The 25125-nt window shown below is 32.0% G+C and overlaps 1 protein-coding gene across 1 annotated transcript; it reads left to right on the top strand.

Moving 5' to 3' along the window:
- Positions 1 to 25125, top strand: LOC117329656. The gene is made up of 10 exons (XM_033887688.1): positions 1 to 256; positions 3330 to 3501; positions 4725 to 4825; positions 14962 to 15093; positions 15975 to 16139; positions 16559 to 16674; positions 19493 to 19610; positions 21822 to 22222; positions 23408 to 23476; positions 24306 to 25125. The coding sequence occupies exons 1-10, from the start codon at positions 199 to 201 to the stop codon at positions 24549 to 24551; spliced, it is 1578 nt and encodes a 525-aa protein (XP_033743579.1). The 5' UTR covers positions 1 to 198; the 3' UTR covers positions 24552 to 25125.

The following is a 25125-nucleotide window of genomic DNA, read 5'->3' as shown; positions in this document are numbered from 1 at the left end:
CAAATATCCAACTTGTTCGCATTTTATTTTACACATCTAAAAATCAAAATGAATCTGTGGGCGTTATGGATACCAGACCTTTGAGAATTCATAATTTTGCCATTTTCGAAAATGGATTATTTGTTAGTTTGTTTCGTCAGGATAACTAAAGTTAATTACCACCGTTATGCTGTGTGTTAATGTAACGGTTGTGTGAATATGGCGACTGGACAGTGGGTTATTTTGCTGATATACGGGAGATATTTACTTTTAACAGGTAAGTAATGTCACCAATGGGAAATATTGAATGGTTTCCCGTTGAATATTAATTGCATTTCACTACTCTGACAAATTATACGGATTTATTTTACGAGAGATATTTCACTCCTACGAGAGAATATCGATATTTTTAACGAATGACATTTCACACGTACGAGAAAATATCTATTTTTGACGCCCGATATTTCACTTTCATGACAGAATATCGATATTTTTCACGAGAGATAATTCACACGTACCAGAGAATATCGATATTTCTCATGAGCGATATTTCACTTTTATGACAAACAAATGTCGATATATACTGTCATGCAAGTGAGAAAAAAACATAAAATAAACATACAAACAGACAAACAAACAATACGTATATGTGATGTTTAACTGGAAACAATGCAATCTACTTTTTTTGTTCATTTTTGAAGACAACAAATACAAAAAAAAAAATATGCGTCAAGTTGAATACTTCACGCACAGGCCATTATCGCCATCTTTGGGTTAACAATATAAAAATCGTAAGTCACTACCAAAATTCTTTTTCAATGTTTGTTATTCTAATAAATAAAGTCGGAATTCACCACGAAATGGAATAAAAACAATGCTAGTAATAACTGCCATGATGAAGATTTAATAGATAAATAAATTAACAAATAAATAAATAAATTTGAAAAAAAAAGATAAATAAATAAGTAAATCAATAATTACAAACTCGTAGCCTAGTATGAATTAAAATCGCTGAAACTAGGGTAAAATAGGAACAGTGGACCACAGGCGTATGCTTCTGGTTAGTATTAATATATATAAATTATACCTTACTCATGCTATATATATACATTAGTATGAGTAATGCTAATATTTTTTCCTAATAATACTAATTAGAAACAGACGTGAGTGGACAAACTGTACGTGGGCGCTTTTTATTAGTTTCATCGTTGAAACTCGTATTATTATAAGAATAAGAATCAGCAATCCATGTTTCAAAATAGGTACTAAGGAAATACTGTTTAAGCCCGAGATTTGACTTTGCTGCCCGAATAGCATTATTATTTTTTCACATGCTAACACCACTTTAATCTACACCTAAGGTCATCCGTCTCTAAGTCAACACAACGTGAATGTATAGTCCAGCTTAAGAACAAATTATAAGTCGTGGTCGTCATCCTTGACTGAGTTCGCGGGTTATTCAGACATATTTAGATACTCCCTTTGGCCTGAAGAGAACCAGGGAACATTTGACCTAACCCCCGGAAACACAGGATCCCCCGTAATTTGGCACGCCCCCCCCCCCCCCCCCCCAACTGAAAATCTTCGTATCTTGGCCATTTTTTCTTTGCTTATAATGATAGACGTTATTTATTTTACAACAATGTCGAAATAAGTAAAATTAACTGATGATAATCACTTTTCTTGGTCCGGATAGAAACCCGCGATTGGTCTTAGTTTGGGAGGAAATCGGGGTACCCGGTCTGAACCCAAGTGGTCGGACAGGTGACCCAACCAATACCTTCTCACGTCCGATCAGGGATTCGAACACCGGCCGCCTAGGTGAAAGGCAAATTTGTTACCACTGTGCCACCCGACCACCCTTTTCTTTATTTGCTTAAACACGTGGGGAAAATATGTGACATATTGAAAATTCGTTTGATATTGTCTTTATGTTTGATTTACCAACATTAATTATTTTTCATTTGCAAAAAGGGTCAACCAATAAATAAATATGGCGGAGAAAAATAATAAGAATTGTAGGGAATATTTAATTCTTCTACCAATAGTTCCATCCGTGGCCGGTCTGACATGACTGATATTCACTTCGTTTCAATTCAGTTCGTTTACTGACTTTGAGCTGTACAGCTCGGTCAGTACATACATGTAGAACATACAATACAATAACATACACATTTATTAGGAGTAATTCTAGAGAGACTGACGGTAGGCGCTAAAACATCTCGCGAAATTACATATTTTTTGAACTTGGATTGGGTTTTATATGGGTGAGGCATACTCCTTCCGACATCAGATTATTACCTTTGATTAAACAGCGTCTAGAGGATCAGGCTAAGCAGACGATATTTAATTCTTTAAGTATTTCTAGTAAGTGTGACTTATATAAGTATCTAGTGGACAATGTCAATTTAAAATATTATTTAACCAAGTCATTAAAATAAACAACATAGAACTGCAATAACTAATTATATAAGTCACGCTTGTCTGCACACAACTTGCTATAGAAGTTGGTAGAAGTAGAAATATTGACAGGAAAAATAGACTTTGTATAAACTGTACTCAAAACGAGGTTGAGGATGAATTTCACTTTTTACTTATATGTCCTAAATATTCAGAGATAAGGAAGAAATTTATCAAAAAATATTACTGGTATAAACCTTCTGTCTTTAAAGTTTTAAATTTACTGAATTCAAATAAAATAAAGGAACTACACAGATTAGGTAAATTCATTATACACGCAAATAAACAGAGAATGATGTAATATGTGTTTAATTATGTTGCAAATGTATTGATAAATGTATATATAGATTAATCGTAAATATTATAATGTACCTTATGTAATATGTATATCATAATGTTAATGTTCATCTTCATATGTTATCCTTTGTATTCTATACAATATGTAATATCATGTTATATGTTTTGTACACCACTGATTGGCTGTCAAGCCAAAAGTAATAAAATGAATTGAATATTCGCTAAAATTGAATAAGTTACAGTATTAATTTTAAATATTAATTTTAAAATGAAAGCGGAATGCAAAATTATTTAAGGGACTTAAACCGTTCTATGTTTTGTACATTATATTGTGTACATCTGTATTTAAAAAAAAACCCACTTTATTATCGTTGTCGTTGATGAGAAAAAACATTAAACGTATAAAGGAAGACAAATAAAACTATTCAAATTAAATTCAGTTCTCAGCTTTTTTCCTTATTTAGTCATTTATAGATGCAGTTAATTTGTTGAACGGTTATATTTGTTTGTATCCATATTGTCTCAAATTATGTAAACAGAATTTCGAATAAATATTTAAATATGACTATTTTAAATTTAATTTCACACTACAGAGGCTGTATGTACGTACCCGACAGACCTTAGAGGGGAATGGTTTTCTTCATCCAATGGAATACTTACGTTCCAGGCCTCAGTCATTGACGGATTCACCAGCAGTGCAACGCTGATAGGGACACAAAATTACACGTGTGAATTCGACGGCACGGACAGCAGATACATAAGCAAGTAGGTTGTCATTTACATTATAATCTATTTATAGCAGAATACGCTTACCTTCCCGGAAACACCTGGTTTGTTCTCCTTTTTCTTCAAGCAAGGATCTCCATACAAACCTATAAATTTGGTTTTGTTCAATTTTAATCCTCATAATAATCAATTGTCCATTAACTGTACAGAGAATATGGCTTTCTGATTGGTTGAGATTTGTTATGAATACCTCAATGGAAAAAAAACGACAAAAAAAACGACAAAAAAATAAAAAATAAAAAAATAAACAAATCCACAAATGGCACAAAAATGTGACGTCACAATACGGCAATTGACGTTGCGTATTGATTTTTGAATAAGAATCCCTTATAAGATCAGTTAACTTGTACATAAATCATGTTTTGATTTTAAAAATCAATTTCATAAATTAGTTATACATGTAAGCGTTGAGGTCAATTATTATTTTAGTTTCATAGGGGTATCAAAACATTGTTTACAAACTTTTGTAAGAATACGCTTGGCGGATACGCAGATTCATATAGTTTTCAAACGATTTTTTTTCATACCCGAATGAAACTGAAAAAAATGACATCAATGCTTCAATAAAGATCTTGAAATAGTGTTATGGTTTCGTTATTATATCGGTATTCTCTGTTATATATGTATATACCAACGGAAACAGAACAACACTCGCGCAATTTAAAAACTAGAAATTAGTATATGTTCGTTTGATGACGAACCTGATGCAACAAATAGCATATGTTAATAAAATGTACAAATATGACTCCCAATTATATTAATCGACACAATAGAAATTATGATTTCATTTGATCAATTACGGTATTTAGGTTTGTTTTTAGCACTATCACGGTTACATTATTTTTATCATTTTGATATATCGAGTTCTGGCTTTGTCGATCTGTGCTAACGATAAATGATATTTTTATTCGTATGCTCTATGAAGAACACTTATGATACTATAAGGGTTTGATTTCGTTAATCAATCTTAGAAGACGCTTAGCCTTTCTGAACACCTGGTCTCAATTTCCTTCAGTATTTTCATGAGTTTCTGTGTAAGCAGTAATATACGGTTTCGCTGACACGTCTGCACTCTCTCAAAAGGGCAATCGTCTTTTCTTCATTAATATGATTTAAAACAAGAACAAAGGAATACATAGGTATGATTGTTTTATTGTCTAATTTATTTAAATCTCCAATCACCAATTGATTATATATTCCAGGGCCACTGTCCAGTTTTTTACCACTGTTTCCGGAGAGGTCTATATCTGTATGAACATGATTAGAGCGTCAGACTACAAGTATATTGTCCAGTATGAGTCAGGTAAATTGGCATTTTACAATTATTGTGAATGTATTCAAAGAACTATTATAAAAAAAAAAAAAAATGGTATTTATATAATATTAAAACTTACTGAATTCATTTGAAAGTTCCAATCCTATTTTCTCTTAGCGATTAATTCGGCCGATCGGCTTTGCATGTTTAAGAATCTAGGGTATGTCTGGTAATAATTAGGAGGATGAAAACCCTTGAACGTAGTTTTATTAAAATACGTACACATACTTCATAAACGACCAAATTCATACTTAAAGGAGGTAATCACTTGATTTTCATGTTTACCCTTTTCCCCAGTGAACTGCAATATACACAGTACATATCTGTCATAACATTATTGTAAGATTACTGTTAGTAGTGTAAAATACTTACATTTCGCATTGTCAAAATTTCGCGTTTTTGTACCGGGAATTTATTTGCGGGGTCTTGATTTCGCGCTACACCGGTTTCAAAATATGGAAAATAATGGTTTAAAAACAAATCCCGTGAATTTATTATAGATCAATATTAATTATTAACGTACGAGTTCATTGGTTTGGATACGTACATAAACGTAAACTCTCGCAAAATAAAAGTATCTTACAGTAGGTAGATAATGACGTCATACTTAATTAATGACGTCGAATTATTGACGTTGTAGAGATGACTGAAGTTTATAAATTAGAGTTTTAAAATTCCGTTTTCATAAATATGTGTACAAATAATTAAGCACTCGTGCACGTGGCTATACCATACGAAACTTTCTTTACTCGACTATATTTTCACGTCATATAATAAATTCAAAATGTCGGAGCCATTCACTAATCGCAACAACATGTTGAACGCCAGAGCCACTCCTTTCCTGCTGAGGACGATTATAAAACCTGCAATAATGTCAAATGTACATATTTATGATAGGCTGTTCTTTCAATAGAACGTGGTGAGATTTTTAGTACTTGCGCTTAATAAACAGACTGTTTTGCTGAAAAGATATATTTGTCTAAATAGTCAATTGACGTCAGTGCAAATACTACTTGGTAAGTATTTAGAAGTCGAAAACAACATTTTCTGGTTCTTTTTGTAATTAATTATCAGTCCTTTATAACCAAAATAACATCCACTTTGTAAATGGTCACGCATTCCTTTCATGAAATCGGAGGCTTGTTGGTTTTGGTTAATAATTCAAGTTTTGAATTTTGAAGAACCGTTCTAATGTACAACACGTGTGCGATAGCATATTGTGACGTTATCATAAACCATGACGTCACATCTTATTTACGACGTAACACGATTATCTACGTAGAGAAACCCATACAAGAAATATAAAGCAAGTCTTATATAGTACTTATATAGTATATTTTAAAAATGATTTATGTGATAAACAGAATCTTGCACTCTTGACTTTGTCATAAGGAGCATTTTCGATCGACTAAAGGCTCATGTCATATCAAATTAATTACTATGTATAATAAATTCCATATGACGAAGCCATTCATCAGTCGCAGCAACACTTATGCCAATCGTTAAAGCCACTCCTTACCTGGTGAGGATGATAAGATTGTGACTTTCAGAAATATCAGACAAACTTGGTTGTTTTTCAATAGAACGTGTCGATGTAATTAGCACAGGTGCTATAGAACCAGACTGTTTAACTGAAGAGATACTACTGGATAAAAGTCAATTGACGTCAGTAAAATTACTATTTTAAAGTTAAAAAACAAAATTTTAGTTCCTTATAACAAAAATAACTTAAGGGGTCACTTATCATTTATTAGCTCAAGTATTGGGTTTCAACACAAATGTTCAAGTGAGTAATATTCGTGCCACGCAGCTTTCACAACAATAAATTAGAACGTTATACTAAACAATTATAGAAAATAATGATAATAAAACCAAAGTTGAAATTAAATGAATTCGCTCTAACTGTCATCAAGCAATATGTTGTTGTCCCAATGTAAAGAAAACAATCCTTAAAAATTGTGCGACAGGTGCGCGATAGTATAGTGTGACGTCTTTAATAAACCATGACGTCAGAGCTAATTTACGACGTAGCACAATTATCTACGTAGAAAAGACAATATATCGTCCGACTCAAAATTAGCAGGACTTATAAAGAAATTAATTCGATAGGTTTGATTTCCATTCTTTTAATAAATTATTAACGTGATCAGCACAATCTTGAATTTGATTTTCGACCATTTGTCTTATAAGTTCTGTATGACAGAGCCATTCATAAATCGCAACAACAGGGTCAATCCTTACCTGGGGAGGTTGGTTAGATTATCACTTTCAGAAGAAGTGTTAGACAGAATCTCCTGTTTTTTCAATAAAACGTATGAATGTTATTAGCACAAGAGCAAAACATTATTTTGCTGAAGAGATATTACTGGATAAAAATCCATTGACGTCACTAACATACTATTTTTAAGTAAAACAACATTTTTAACTATTATTAGTTCTTTATAACAAAACAACATAAGGGGTCATACACTCCTTTTATAAAATCGGAGGCTTGGTGGTCTTTGGAATCCAACATTTAATAATTTCATTATTAGGCTTCAAAACAAATGTTCAAATGAATGAGATCATGACACAAAGCTATCACAAGAACATGCACGAATCAAATATATTTTCTAACGAACAAAAATCCATCTACATTTGTATATGTATAATTGATACACAAAAAGAAAATATCTTTAACTTTCTAACATATTTGGCCCGAGTCGATACTGGCTAGGCTTAATAATGACAACTGTTATTGTATTTCAATGAACAATTGGCGCACAATTTATTCATTATGTCAATAACATTTAAAAGTGCTAAATGAATTCATTTTTGATAATTTAGTAGAGTGTGTTAACTATATGTTTCAGAGCGTTATAACTTATTTTCTCATATACCTAAACTCTTCTACCATATTATTTGATTAGTTTTTAATATTTACACCTACACCAAACCAAATGCTTGCAGCTTTCAATGATAAATTCTGTATATTAGCCATTCATCAATCGAGACATTTTCATGCTATAATCATTAACACCGTTTAATACAACACAATTTTTGTTAACTATCCATGTTTACGCGTGGTGAATTGGCTTTCGCAAGAATACAGTTCACAAATGTAAACGATACTATTTGTCTGCACTTGTCTTAAGTTTACAAATTTTTGATAACTATTTTATACATATATTTAATGTAAAAGAATACCAATATTTAAGAAAATAATAATAAAAACAATTATGGAAATAATCAAAATAAAATTGAAGTTGAAATAAAACGACTTCGCCCTGTCATCAAGCAATATGTAGTAACCCCAATGTAAAGAAAACAATCCTTGAATATTGTACGACAGATGTGCGATATCATATTGTGACGTCATCAATAAACTATGACGTAACAGCTAACGTACGCCGTAGCACGATTATCACATACAAAACGTACCGCCCGAGTCACAATCCGCCGTTCTTTAATAAAAAGTAATTTGATAGGTTTCATTTGTATTCTTTCAAATATGATAGTTGTGATCAATTGAACCTGCACTCTTGACTTTGTCATACAAAACATTTGACTCGACTAAAGGCTCTTGGAATATCAAATTAATGAACTTGTTTAATGAATTCTATCTGACATCGGCCGTGGCAGCAACAATTATGCCATTCGTTAAAGCCAATTCCCACCTTACCCGGTGAGGAAGCTTTAATAATCACTTTCAAAATGTCACATACAATTGGCTATTTTTCAAAAGAACGCGTGGGCTAAATTTACACAGGAGCACAATAAATAGACTGTTTTGCTGAACAGTTATTATTGGATAAAAGTCGATGACGTCAGTAAAAATACTATTTTAAAGTAAAACAACATGTTTGTTATTAGTTCTTAATAACAAAAATAACATAAGGGGTTACCAACTTATTTTTTTTAAAATCGGAGGCTGGGTGGTCTTTGGAATCAATCAGTAAATAATTAATTAAGTATTTGGTTTGGAAACAAATGTTCAAATGAATAATGTTCGTGCCAAACATCTTTCACAAGAATAATTAGAAAATGATAATAAACAATTATGAAAATAATAAAAATAAAACCAAAGTTGAAATAAAACAACTCCGATCTAACTGTCATCAAGTAATATATACGTTGTTGTGACCTCATTGTAAAGACTACAATCCCTAACTACTCAACGACATGTATGCGATAGTATATTGTGACGTCATCAATAAACTGTGACGTAACCCCTAATGTACGACGTAGCACAATTATCTATGTAGAGAAACACATACAAAACGTAACGCCCGAGTCACAATCCGTCGTTCTTTAATAAAAAATAATTTGATATGTTTCATTTGTATTCTTTTGAATATAATATTTGTGATCAATTGAGTCTTTCACTCGTGACCTTGTCATACTGACAATTTTGACTCGACTAAAGGCTCTTGGAATATCAAATAAATGACCTTATTTAATATATTCTATCTGACAGAGCCATTCATCAATCGAAGCAACAATTAAAACCACGACTTACCTCACCTGTCGAGAAAGATCTCTTCCAAAAATGTCACATAGAATTAGCTGTTTTTCAATAGAACGAGTTTACATACTTATCACAGAAGCTCAGTAAATAGACAGTTTTGCTAAAGATATATCATTGGATAAAAGTCAATTGACGTCAGTAAAATTACTATATTAAAGCAAAACAACAAAATATTAGTTCTGCATAACAAAAATTATATAAGAAGTCACATACTACTTTTAAAAAATCAGAAGCTGGGTGGTCTTTGGAATCCAACATTTAACAATTTCAGTATTGAGTTTCAATATAAATGTTCAAATAGATAAGATCGTGGCACACAGCTTTCACAACAAGAACATGCACGAATCAAATAAAATTCCTAACAAGCGAAAATCCATATAGATGTATAATTTTTACACAAAAAGGAAATATCTTTAACTTCCTAACATATTTGGTCTGAGTCGATACTAGCGAGGCGTAATAATGACAACTGTTATTGTATTTTAATAAATAATTGGCACACGTTTTATTTATTACTTCAATAACATTGACGAGTGCTACATAAACTCACTTTTGTTTATTCAGTACAGCCTGTTAGCAATATTTCTATAGGTTATAACTTATTTTTTCATATAACTAAACTCTTCCACCATTTTATTTGATTAGTTTTTAATATTTACACAAACACCAAACCAAATGCTTGCAGTTTTCAAGGATAAATTCTGTATATTAGCCATTCATCAATCGAAACATTTTTTATGCTACAATCATAAACACCGTGTCATTTTTTTTAACAATCAATGTTTACGCGTGGTGAATTGGCTAACGCAAGAATATCGTACAAGAATTTGAACAGAACTATTTGTCTTCACTTATCTAAAATTTACAAGTTTTTGATAATAATTGAATAAATGTAAAAGTATACCAATATCTAAAGCTGACAGTGCAAGTTAAAAAGCATCCAATTGAGATTAAAAAAAAAAAAAAAATTAACAGATTTTCAAAAATTGTTTCCGAGCCATCTCCAAGTATGGTAGGGTCGTATCTAAGGACGGGCAGACATTTTTCTTTTTTTGTTATGCGAGGATACGAGCCGCTATAAAAGCGCGTGCGTTCATTGAGACAAGTATCAGTCTATAGATACATGCGCATAGCCACACATCCCTCCATTATACATACATGTAGTATACGTTCTCAATACACACGCCAATGGGTTTTTATCACATTGTACGCGATTGCGGAACTTGAATATGGAATTTGAAGAAGTTACTTTATATTATATACATATATATTTTATTTTACAATAAAAGAAAAACATTGACAATACAAAATATTTGGGCCTCAACAAAACATGCACCTAATGAAATTACAAACAGAGCAAATATGAGTAAATTCCTACCTGAGTCTTTCCAGTGGGATATGCAGCAAGAATAACTTTACAACTGTTAAAATATTATACCATAGTTTCCATCGAAATATTTTACGTGTCTTCGTATTATTTGTGCACGTGTCAAAACGCAATTAAAGCGTGATAAAACGCACTACTACACAACAACAGCCCTAGTGTAGTGTAGACAATAGGAATACATCCGAGGAGTGCTAGTGTAGATGCGGGTAAAAATCGGAACTCCTCGGATGTTAACTTGTTATGAAAATGGCTGCACCCACGAAAAACACGTGCGAAAATGGATAGAATATTTGGGAATAATTCGTTATGCATTTTCCAGCATTCATTTGGAGACTTTATTTTCAACAAGATTTGAAAGATAATTGAGAGACACTGACCATCTTTCTGCTCAGGTTACAGGTAAGTGCTTCTGTTTGGTGTCGTTCGCGAATACAATTGAAGGTCACGTGGTGTACAGATATAGTGTAGGTGCTACAGGTGTGTCACCGTGAACACCTGGGGTTAGAGTGAATGCGAGTGTGACGAAGCACGTTCTTTTTATAGCAGCGGCGGCTTGGTTGTATCCACGCATAACAAAAAAGAAAAATGTTTTCCCGTCCTTAGATACGACACTACCATAACTGGGGAATGTCTCGGAAACGATTTTTGGAAATCTGTACATGTATTATTTTTCTTAATCTCAATTGGATGCTTTTTAACTTGCACTGTCAGCTTTAAGAAAATACTAATTTTCTATTATGAAAATAATTTAAATAAAACTATAGTTGAAATAAAATTCTTCGCTTTAACTATCATGAAGCAATATGTAGTTACCCCAATGCAAAGTAAAAAAACCATAACTATTGAACGACACGTAGGCGGAAGCATATTGTGACGTCATCAATAAACTGTGACGTAACACCTAATGTACGACGTAGCACAATTATCTATGTAGAGAAACACATACAAAACGTAACGCTCGAGTCGAAATTCGCAGGTGTTTAATAAAAAAATAATTTGATAGGTTTCTTTGTACAGTGTTTTCTTTTGAATATATTCTTTGTTATCAATGGAATCGTGCACTCGTGACTTTGTCATACTGAACATTTTGACTCGACTAAAGGCTCTTGGAATATCAAATTAATGACCTTGTTAACTAAATGCTATCTGACAGAGCCATTCATCAATGGCAGCAACAATTAAAGCCACTACTTACATCACCTGTCGAGAAAGATATGATTATCACTTCCAAAAAATCCACATATAATTGGCTGTTTTTCAATAGAACGCGTTGATTAAATTATCACAGAAGCTCAATAAATACACTGTTTTGCTGAAGATATATAATTGAATTAACGTCAATTGACGTCAGTAAAATTACTATTTTAAAGCAAAACAACAAAATATTAGAGACTGGGTGGTCTTTGGAATCCAACATTTAACAATATCAGTAATGGGTTCAAAACAAATGTTCAAATGAACAAGATCGTGACACACAGCTTTCACAACAAGAACATGCACGAATCAAATAAAATTTCTAACATGCGAAAATCCATATACATGTTTAATTGTTAAACAAAAAGGAAATATCATCAACTTTCGAACATATTTGGCCTAGATCGATACTGGCGAGGCGTAATAATGACAACTGTTATTGTATCTTAATAAATAATTGGCACCCATTTAATCAATTACCTCAATGACTTTTAAAAGTGCTCCATAAACTTACTTTTACTACTTCAGTACAGCCTGTTAACTAAATATTTAACAGCGTTAGTACTTTTTTTCACATATCTTTACTCGTCCACCATGTTATTCCATTATTTTTTTTTTTGATATTTACATCTGCACCAAACCAAATGTTTGTAGCTTCAAATGATGAATTATGCATAACAGCTAGTCTTCTGTCGAAAATATTTTTATGCTATACTCATTAACACCGCTTTACGCAAAACAAATGTCTGTAACTATTATTGTTCATGCGTGGTGATTCGGCTGGCGCAAGAATACCAGACACAAATGTAAACAGAACTTTTTGTCTTCACTCGTCTAAAGATTACAAGTTTTTGATAATAGTTTAATACATATCTTAACTGTAAAAGCATACAAAAAATTAAGAATTTAATAATAAACATTTATGAAAATAATCAAAATAAAATTGAAGTCGAAATAAAACGACTTTGGTCTAATTTTCATCAAGCGATATATACTTTATAGTTACCTCAATGTAAAGAATACAATCCCTAACTACTAAACGTCATGTATGCGATAGTATATTGTGACGTCATCAATAAACTGTGACTTCACACCTAATGTACGACGTAGCACAATTATCCTTGTAGAGAAACACATACAAAACTACCACCTGAGTCAAAACCAGCCGTTCTTTAATGAAAAATAATTTGATATATTTCATATGTATTCTTTTAAATATGATATTTGTGATCAAATGAGTCTTGCACTCGTGACTTTGTCATACTGAAAATTTTGACTCGACTAAAGGCTCTTTGAATATCAAATTAATGATCTTATTTAATACATTCTATCTGACAGAGCCATTCATCAATCGAAGTAACAATTAAAACCACTACTTACATCACCTGTCGAGAAAGATTTGATTATCACTTCCAAAAATTTCACATAGAATTAGCTGTTTTTCAATAGAACGCGTTGATAAAATTATCACAGAAGCTCAATAGAGACTGTTTTGCTGAAGATATATAATTGAATTAACGTCAATTGACGTCAGTAAAATTAATATTTTAAATCAAAACAACAAAATTTTAGATCTGCATAACAAAAATTATATAAGAAGTCACATACTACTTTTAAAAAATCAGAAGCTGGGTGGTCTTTGGAATCCAACATTTAACAATTTCAGTATTGAGTTTCAATATAAATGTTCAAATAGATAAGATCGTGGCACACAGCTTTCACAACAAGAACATGCACGAATCAAATAAAATTCCTAACAAGCGAAAATCCATATAGATGTATAATTTTTACACAAAAAGGAAATATCTTTAACTTCCTAACATATTTGGTCTGAGTCGATACTAGCGAGGCGTAATAATGACAACTGTTATTGTATTTTAATAAATAATTGGCACACGTTTTATTTATTACTTCAATAACATTGACGAGTGCTACATAAACTCACTTTTGTTTATTCAGTACAGCCTGTTAGCAATATTTCTATAGGTTATAACTTATTTTCTCATATTCCCAAACTCTTCTATCATTTTATTTGATTAGTTTTTAATATTTACACCAACACCAATCCAAATGCTTGCAGCTTTCAATGATAAATTCTGTACATTAGCCATTCATCAGTCGAAACAACTTTACTGCTACATGTGTAAACACCGTTTAACACAAAACAAATGTAACAAAATTAATTTCATAAGTTTGATTTTCATTCTTTAAAAAACAAGATTAATGTGATCAACATAATCTTGCTCTCGTGACTTTGTCATACGGAACCTATTTCTCTCATTTGAAGGCTCCCGGTATATCGATGAAATTGTCTTGTAAATTCTGTAAGATAGAACTATTCATCAATCGCAACACAATAAGGACAAACGGCAGAGTCACTCCTTACCAGGTGAGGATGATGACACTATCAGTTTGAATAATGTCAGATAGAATTAGATGTTTTTTCAGTGGAACGTGTTGATAAAATTAGCACATGACCTCAACAAACAGACTGTTTTGCTGTTAAGATATTATGTGAAAGTAGGTGATTGACGTCAATGCAAATTTTTATGAAAGTAAATATATTTTGTTTTAAATTATCAGTCCTCTATGAGAAAAAAAAACATAAAGGATCACGTATGCCGCGATTATGATTATTGATACACAAAAATAGTTTTAGCCCACATCTTTTACAGATCGCCCATGTCCGGGGTTCATTGTCCGTTCGGTTGTCATTGCGTTCGTAGACGATCATTGCAATCGGTATAACTTGGAAAGTATGTTTCTCAAACTTAACATGTTGATTCCCTTTAGTCCCTTGTTACGGCCTTTTAATTGTTAGCCTGTTCTGGAAACAAAATGACAGAAAGACAGCCATCTTGAATTTTGATAGTTGAAGTTTGTTATCGCTATTGCATGAGAATTACTGGGGGATATTTACCAATGATGGATGCCAAGATCCCTTTGGGATATCTTGATTTGATCTCGTTTTGATATATCTTCTCAGCAATAATGGTTTAACTTCCTATGGCATTATTGTCTTTTCTTCTTGTACAGAAATTGACTCCACCACAAATCAACGCGAAGTAGTTATTTTCTCGGGGACTGGTAAAGTAGCGACGGAAAACACCATCTGCAACATAGCAAGTACCTACCCAATCGGAACACACGAAGTCTTCGTTCAAACAGGTTTGTAAAACGCCATGTAACAGCTACCTGTTTTCGCCCTTCGTCAAAGACGGACATTTAAGTCATGGTATTTCAAAACAATGTAATAAAACAGTTGAAGAATAAATACTTACGATGCAAGGTATTATGTAGAAATAAAAATGAAAACAGAGAATAAAACCATCGTTTAAACGAAACCATGATTTTGATGAAAACTGATAAACGAGGAACATTATGAACATATTATATATTAACCTGGCTACCCCTGCAAAAGTACTTGGGGGATAAGACCGAAGAGGTAATCGTTTCTACTTCGACGACCTGTCATGCAAATCAAAGTCAAGTCAAAGTAAATTGAAACTTTCTCAAATTGAGTGCCATGGTGGTGACAGGAAACGCAAAAGGGATATACCTTGATGTAATCTTTATGACGACCATATTATTTTTTAATGTCTTTATCAACTACATTTCGGGAAAACCCTGTTTTTTTGTCTGCAGTAGACATATATTACGGCAATCTTGATACTTGGAACAAGCTTTTGACTATAAAATCATCTGGAAGATTTTAATACCATGGATAAATGGGGTAAAAAACAATTCATTTGATGAAGTCATTGGTGAATACGTCAAATATTCGCCAAATGTCACGATTTATTTTATCTCGATAGCATGACATCATTTAAAACCAATAGCAATTGGAATAAATCGACAATGGTTACAAACATATTTATATGAAGTAGATAATAGCAATGCAAATAAGTCAACAGCGATTTGTTTGGACATATCGATGAATAATCACACAAGTGTCTTGGTTTATTATCTACACTGAAATTACTCGTAGACTTTTACTAAAGATCAAACAGGGCAGTTTATTAACACCAACCTTGTATCCTTATCTATAGACTCGGTGGAGGTGGCCGCCAGTGTGTGTCCTACCGTCCTACATAGCACATTTGACGTATCTGTGTCCGACCAGTCGTGTACCGGATCGAAAGTAGATGGAAGAACGGACACCAGTCGTCTGTCATTTGCATATTCCGACTGTGCACAGGAAAGACTGTTTTCAAGTACGTATGTCTGGTTGGAGTGCATTAAATTGCAGGATATAATTAGTAGCATACAATATCAAACACCTGTTTTCGGGAAATTTGCAATGTAATATTTTTAACCTAGCACTATATAAGTATAACCGTTCACCATTTCTGGTAATCTTCTCCTCCTGGCTCCATTCTTACAAATAATGCTTTGAGTTAAAATATCTATCTGTGATGGTTTAGTAGATATATCTTGCTGAAATGAAACATTGAATACAAAAGGACAATTTAAAGGTAATTAAGAACTGTGTTAGGAACAATAGAGATTATTTTTGATTGTTTCTGTTTGAGATATTACCGTTATGCACGTTATGCAAAGAATATATATTATGCATATTCGTATGTACTTATAGTACCAAAAATAACTAATGTATGATTTTTGCTGTCTACAGCTAACGGTCAGTATATCTGCATGCACAGTCTAACCGAGGGATCTTACACTTATCTAAATGTACTCAACAATGACTCCTCGATAAATGAACCTACAACATACCGATTCTCTTGTTTTGTAAGTATCACATGGCATAGTTCTACCATTTCTTACAAAATCTTACTCAAAGATCACATATCAATAGTTTCATATCGCAATCATATCCTTTTATATTAAAGTATAAAGAAGTTTCTTTGCATTCGAGTTTTCAAAGATATATTTTTGCTGTGATGTTATTATACAGTTTGCATCGGGACATCGAGTACCGAATTCGAAATGGAACAGTTTGGAAATTTAGATCAGCATGAATGCTTTTCACTTCTATTTTTATATCAAATACTCAATAAGACTTCTATTTACTGTATAGACACTTATTGCTTGCCAGAAAGTTGAAAAGTTATTGTTTTGGTTTTGTGTATTGCTATAAAAAGAACATTCTAAAAGCAAAGATAACATTGTGAAATTAATGGTTAATTATTTACAACTTGATGATTTCACGTTATAGAGACTACCGTATTCTACCTTTTAAGATATTTGTATTCGTTAATGCTAGTGTAGGCATTGGTGACTCATCAACTCAATTAGTTTTTTTCTTATGAGTCATTGTGGCAGTGGTATGGAAATCCATAATAAAAAAATCCAACAAGCAATTGTTTAAAAATTCGGCTAATTTTCAACTAACATGAAAGAAAAATCCTTAATAATTAGTTAAAAAATCCATGTTCTAAGTTATTAGATTAAAATCTAAAATGTTGTAAACTCTTTCTTAATTAATACAAAAAGCCTTTTGATCCTAAATGAGGTCTAGGTTTTTAGCAGCCGATATAGAGTGGTTGTATATCCTGTCTGACGTATGTTTACAAACAATAATTAGCTTACGTCCTTGAGATTTCATGTCTAGAAACACTTTATATATTTCCCAAATCCACTTCAGCACCATAACGCGATACTGGTTCTACCATTCGGTTATGTTATGGTGTACCATTTCAAACGACATCTGATTCTCAATCTCACATAGCAACACTTAGTTTAACATTTATATTTACGATACCAGTCCAGCGTACTTTGTACTAGGTTCAGGATGAAATCAGCGTCGGTGTATGGTATGAAATGCATATGGACTGAGTGACTCAGGCGTAAAAATGATCAGGTTCAATACCAAATACATGTAAGAGTTTATTTTACAATTGGTAAGTTGAAAATAAAATTGCTTTACTTAAGATATTTATACAAATATATGTTTTTTACTCGTTGTATATAAATAAATAAACTTTCTGTTTGACGCCTTATAAAGATGACAGTACTTGTAGTGAGTGTATCAAAACAACTTTGTAACACAATAAGTTAGACCCTTGAAAAATCATGATTTATTAGCTTTATGCGATATTTGTGATTTTTTTAAGTAAAATGATTAAATAAGAAGGAAATAAATCTGAGAATTATATATAGACACACTTTCAGCTAATACTCAATAAGAAAGTTTTCAAGTCAGTCAGTTTTCTTTTCGTCGGATAGTTAATTATTGTCCCAATGTCGTAGTTAAGATGACTATACTCGTTAAAAACCACTCTGTCACACTATACAGTATATAATGTATATCGGAACCTCGTTAGATGTAAATGAAAAATTCTCAACTTAATGTCATATTTCTCGATTTTATTTTTACTGTATAATCTACATGTACTTTTGAAAAGTAAATTTTGACATCTAAAACAAATCAGTAATTCAAATGTTGTTTTTCATGCGTGAGTATTGTAAAATTACTGCAACTTTGTCCCAAGTTGTACCGAAAGACATTACAGATCACTGTAGATTATGAACGTTTTAAGTGTAGCTAATTCCTTAGTGCGTTCAGGCAAGTCAATTGTTAAATGGGATAAAGGTTATACATAGCAGAGCCGACTTGTAACATATTGTATTTTTTACTATACGGCGATAGGCAATGATTACTATTTGTACAATGCATGCTCTGAAATTACGAAGACATGATTTTATGAGTACCAAAATCGAAACTTTATAATCATGGCTAACAAAAATGGTAAAACTGGCAAAAAAAAAAAAAAAAAAAAAAAAAATAAAAAAAAAAAAAAAAAATGATAAAAAGATAAGGAAGTTTTAAAACTGATCAATAAATCAAGCCTCTATGTTTTTGATTTGTACATAATATATAGATAGACACAATTAGTGACGTTATTACATTTAACATACTTCGTGAGTTTAAACCGGAGCAAGGTTTGTAACAGATATGTTTATCGTACTGAAAAGTGTTCGATTGTTAACTTCTTTGTTTGAAGATTTTTTCGCAGAAATTTTGAAACGGCTGTAATTTTCTCAATTAAAGTATATATCTCTCATTTTTTTCTGTCATCGATACAAGCGAAAACAATAGCTAAACTGAAAATACCAACAATAGATCTATATAATAAAGTAATATTTCAGATACTGTTTTCAAATAAAACCAAACATTGTGTAACTACCAAACTATACATGATTTTCTTAATTACTCATACATTAAATTTTACATTTGTTTGGATTTTGAGTTTTAATCATATTCAAAATGAAATTTGTTAAACTGTAGATCAGAAAAAAACTACTTCTTTTTGTTCATTATGCTTGTGGTGTATCACAAATGAGTAGTGACTTTTGTAGCTAGCAGTCAATTGAAGTTATTCTTTTTTAATGCTATTAGGTCCAGTTATTGTTATAACTGTGATATTCTACTTAATTATAATGCCTGGCGCTGTTTCCCATGCACTCAAATCGCCATTACAAAGAAATGGGATCAGCTTTGGCCAATTTCATTTTGTCCTGGCTATTTAATGAATAGTATCAAAATCGATTCCTATTTTTAAGTGTAGTTAATCAATGGAATTAATTTCGTCACCGACCACTTTAGGTTTTGGAGGCACAAGGAAGAATTGTTTATCTTACACAATACCCGGAAATATGCCAGATTGGACAGACGCCGTACAATGTGTCTTCGTCAGGAAGGATCCTGTTGTTTGTTGATAACGGTAAGTTGATTATTATTATTTAATAGAACTTAGGACAGCGATCGAGAGACCAAATCTTTGTCTACAAGGCGAAACTTTAGATCTTTCTAATTCGGTTTAATAGGTTGTAATTAATACCGTATTATAATTGCTATATTTTTTTAAAGGGAATGATAGACGTAATGCACAAAGTCGGTATTTTTTACAAAATGAGAAAATAATGTTTTAAATGAATTATTAACATTTCATAACATGTGTTAATATTTAATATTTAATGTTATTGTGTGTTCTTTGTCTTAAAAACTTAAAATAGTTACACTGTGGTTGCAGTAATGAATTATCATTCCCTTCTTGCATGGGAATGGGAAAAAATATTTTTATTATGCTGAAAATAATTTTCTACACCAGAAAATATTAAACAAATCGACAACCAATAGACGCAATAAGTTTATAGAATAATCAATAGCCAGGCAAAACTGCGTTAGATACCATATGCCAAACTGCCATCATATATTTGATAATGACACATACTAATTATCCCCGAAGTACGTCAAGTTCACTCAAATCATCTCACAGCCATTGTTAATATAAGGAGTGGAGCTACCTAGTGTGTGTGAGACATAGTCTAGGGTTCAGTGTTAATAGGAAGTACGCACTGGATGTGACATACGTGTGACATATATACTGTACTCTGCTGAGGAGGCTTACTTATGCAGATAGTACAGACATACATTTCTGTCTTATTTAGGAGACTACTTTCACTTATATCGTCATAATACCGGGGACTTCCTTCTTCCTCAATGTACATGTATCATATTATATTACAGATCGTAGTCTATGAAGTCTGTCGTTTGAAAAATGTCATTGTATAATCAAATATCATCACAGAAAACACTGTCTTTTAATAAAATATACAAAACAAATAAAATATAACAGTGAGCTAAATTTCCCGTATAGAATTTTTTGAGTTTGAGTTTCTAAAGCTGAACATATCAAAGAAATAAACAGGAACCTTTTTTCTTCAGATCAATAACAAATCTAAACTGAACCACATGTAATGTTAGAATATAGGCTTAAACTTATCTATAAGTTCCTTTCTGAAAGATATTTAATTACATTTATATACTTGGTGTTTAAGGATAAGTGTAATACCATGAACATATATAATCTGTTTAAATTGAATAAGGAACATTGTCTTTAGAATATTTTTTTATTGTTTCGAAGACATGACGTAAAGTTAAAACATGACCACGATATTTGTAAACTGATCAAAGACTTTGATCGTTTGGTATTTAGAAATTATAGAGAGATGTTCACATGTCTACATAAAGTATTTATAAATGATATGATAATATCAGACCGAGGTTTTATTCAATAATCCGACTTACTGTAGGTCACGGATATCCGATCTTTATATCTACACCCGCTAAGGTTATTACATGATTCGATATAAACCTTCTATAAAATATGTACACACTCTTCATGTACAGAAAAAAATAACATTCAAAACAAACCGGAAGTTGATATGTTGGTGACCTTATAACACGTATATGTGTTTTTTTTTTGCTGTAGCAGCTCTCTATGTCATTAGTAAGCTATAAGGCTATTATTACGAAATCACAAAGAATTGTATAATTATTCTCACATAGCGTTTCAAACGACATTGACACACGTACTTGAAGCAAAAGATAAATTATAAGTAGGTGAACATTATATGATGTTGGCTTGTTCATATACATGTACATGCACAAATACAGTATTGACTCTTCAGAAAAAAAGGTTCAATATACCAACAAAGCATAATCATATTATAAGTGATATGCTTTATACCATAACACGTGTGCATTATGGTATACTTATGTGCGGTTAAAGATTTATGAATCAGAGTGGCAAATCAAAATCGCTGATGAACGTATTTTTAAAAAATAATAAATGATACCGTGGCGTATGGCTGAATTCAATATTTATGAAAAATAATTTACAACTCCCATCTACACATTTAATTCACCCTCAATAATACATGCCACAGGAAAAAGCTTACTGGCTTACTCTTATGGCAATTGCATCACAATAAGCGGTGTCGTCGTCTTACGTTTACAGGTAGAGGTTTTACTATGCAAAAACTTATTATATAATGTAACCCAACTTACTTATTTGTATACGTCTGACACAATGACATTGCCTCTTATTTCTCATTGCGGCGTTAACCATTGTGCTATTATTTTCCCACAGACCCAGCCACGGATATGGGTGGTCAGATCGCTGTTGGGGTCATTGTAGCCCTTGTGGTCATCCTTGTGATTGTTTTCGGAGTGCTGTCATTCCTTAGGTGGTACATGTACGCAAGTAAGAAGCGAGTCAACCCTGTGCAAGACGCAGAGGCAATGCAAGACACAGCAAGATATTATTGGAATTTACTTAAAAAGAGGTTTGCTGAAAAGGCAGAACCTTTTGAAGATATTCCTAAGATCCTCAAGATCAGGAAGAAAAGACTTCAACGAAAAGCTTTGTTGTCAAGAAAAGAATCATTTATCGTGGAGTTAGAAGTTCATGAAGAGATAAACGAAGAACAAGAATTTTGTGATATTGAACTGTCTGTTCCTAAATCTGCTATACGACGGCTACCATCAATGGTGAGTGAAATATTCATATGTTTGATATGATAAATGCAATTGGAAAATTAAGCGGTATTATTAGTGGGTATGTCAAATCTAGTACTTAAGATATGTCTAGCTTGGTCTCTCAAGACCTTCAATGTAGATACAATTTCAAAACTTGACTCAAAATATAAAAGGGTCTAAGTAATTACAGGCGCTACTTCACCTACAGGTACGATGTAGACAGGTATACTGTTTATCACAAAAAGAACAAACAAAAACAAAAACAAAAAAATGAAGAAGGAAAATAACATGCTTTCTCCATCTACTTTCTTTTACAGTCTATACTGTAGAGTTGATTAATAGGTTTATAAGTCAATATTGTACATGTTTTTGGTTTAAGACATTGCTTTGACATAATGTAAATCAGTCCTTCTATACAAAAAGCATTTTCTACACATCTAGGCGATATATGAGTACATGACTATATAGGTTTTACGTAATGTATGGATAATACATGAACATGATCCATTCAATTCAGTTCAGCTATGGTCTAATGCAAATTAATCTTAAGAAACAAGTATAAACATACAACATATTCAATGACATAATAAATAAAAAATACAATTAAAATATGTGGTACGTTATATGTTTACATCTAAGGAGATGTTATACTATTTTACAAGTGAGTAAATGTTTTAACGCGAATATATAAAGCAAACAAGTAAACTGTGTCCTAAGTCACATTCTTAGGTCGATCCTTAATAGGGTCAAGTGTCTGTTATCTGGCATCTGTATCCTGTTTCATAGAACATCAATAAGGAAGTTTAAGGCCCATATTCATTTTGTATTAATGTTGTCTTCCTCTTTTTCTAAGTGTTAAGTAGATTTAATCCTCTCACATAACTATCTGTATCACCTTTTCACTCACGGATTTTTTGGAGCACTTTTCCTATCTCTCACTGTTTATCTTTTTAATTGATCGTCTGCTGTCCGTTTGCTTTTTATATGCAACTACAAGCTGGTTATTTTTCCCGTGCTTGTTTAATGACCGCGAAAATAGCAAAATCAAACCCTCTGCGAGAATTAACAATTATACAGTAACTGATAAGAAACCTAATTTTGGGCTATGGCTTGACTTTGGCCTAGAATTTTGCTTTTTCATCATATTTCTAAAGAGCTTGCTGTATTATATTATTTCAATTTCGAATGATTTTGTAGGATCGTAAGAAATTCGTACAGTGGACTGATCATAGAAACACAGCTCCGACGGACTTTCGGGCGAAGCCGGTAAGTAGACTGGTTTTACATACATACATTTTTTTTTTTTTTTTTGGGTACAGTTGTAATACAGAAAGAAACTTTATCGTGACTGTATATCGGCAAAACTATACCAAATTACAAGTAACATAACGAAACATTACATATATATTTACATGTATTGACCAGTCTTCACACTAAACTGATGAGCGACAGAGCGAAGTTATAATGATTATATAATGTTGACAAATATTGACCAAACTTTTCACCAAAAATGATAACTCGCTTAATTCGAACACTCGGATAACTCGAAGTTTTTTCGTGGTCCCGTCGACTTCGAGTTAACGAAGTTCCACTGTATATCAAATTCTGAGAAAATATTTATTCACTTCCTAGCGTCCAGGCCACCCTTCACATTTTAATTTCAAATATATAAAGAATGAATATATTGTTGTTATATGGAACTTGACAATTTACCAATTAATTGTTGACTCAATTCCGCTTTTTCGATTGTCTAGAACAAAATATAATTCAGTTGTAGTTTAATGTTACAATGTCTTTGTTGGAATCGAGCATTGAATCCACCCAAATCACCACTATTTTCAACAGTGTAAAAATAACACATAAACAAATAAATTAATTCTTTCATATTTTTTCTGAAAATCATATTTATCTGAATTATTAAAATATGCAAATATAAAATTACCTTGATAGTGTTTTCGATATAATTTATTGATGATGCTTAATTGACTATTGTATAAAACATATGTATCGAACTATATTGGTTTCAATTGTAAAATTTTGTAAGTATTTTGGTATAATACAACTGACTATTACGATGTTTATTTTGTATTAACAGATCTGGCAGAAAGACTGGGAATCATATCGGGATCCGTTTAATATGCAAAGTGTAAACCGATGTAGTACTCCAAGCACTAGTGCATTTAGTGTAAGGACAGTAGGTTCTGTAATAGACTCTGGGGAATTATCATGGTATGAACCGGAGAAAGTGGAAAAAGGAGTGCTTAATACAATGTGGCGAAGAATGTTTAAGATGTTGCCAATGTTGGCGAGAAGAAAGGACCCTGATTACTTCGGAAGTTGATAAAAATAGCCTTAATCAGTATCAAAATAATTTCATGGAAATAAATATTCCTGATAAAGACAAACTTAGAGACAAAAATAGTGCATTTCCATTCATTAAAAATCTTGGCATAGTTGTTTTTCATTCTAACAGTTATTTGCAGAAAATGTTGTAATGTGATATAATGAAACTTTTTTCAACTTTTAATGTGATTATAGTTTTTTTTTCATTAACGTTACTTCAATCGTGTGCGTTTACCAAATTAGTTAATTTCATAGCATCAATGACATACGGATCTACTGCATGGTGTGACGTATTTTTTTGTAACAAACAGGACCTGTTCGGTGTTCAATACGCCAGCCTACTTTATTCTTTATTCTAAAGGAGCATAATTTGAATGTGAATTAAACACACAGAACGCAACATAACAAACGAGGAAACGGCAGATGACAAACCGACAATTTATGAAAGATTTGATGCACTTTTACGCCATGCATTGTCGTAATAAAGATAAATATATTATGCCTTCTTGAAGTTTAGAACAGTTAATTTAAAGCAGTAAGACGGACCTGTGATTGCATTATAATAATTTATC

The sequence above is a fragment of the Pecten maximus genome, chromosome 6, assembly GCF_902652985.1.
Source record: "Pecten maximus chromosome 6, xPecMax1.1, whole genome shotgun sequence".
Lineage (NCBI taxonomy): Eukaryota > Metazoa > Mollusca > Bivalvia > Pectinida > Pectinidae > Pecten > Pecten maximus.
The sequence above is the reverse complement of the archived record's forward strand: the minus strand, read 5'-3'. Positions and strand labels throughout refer to the sequence as shown.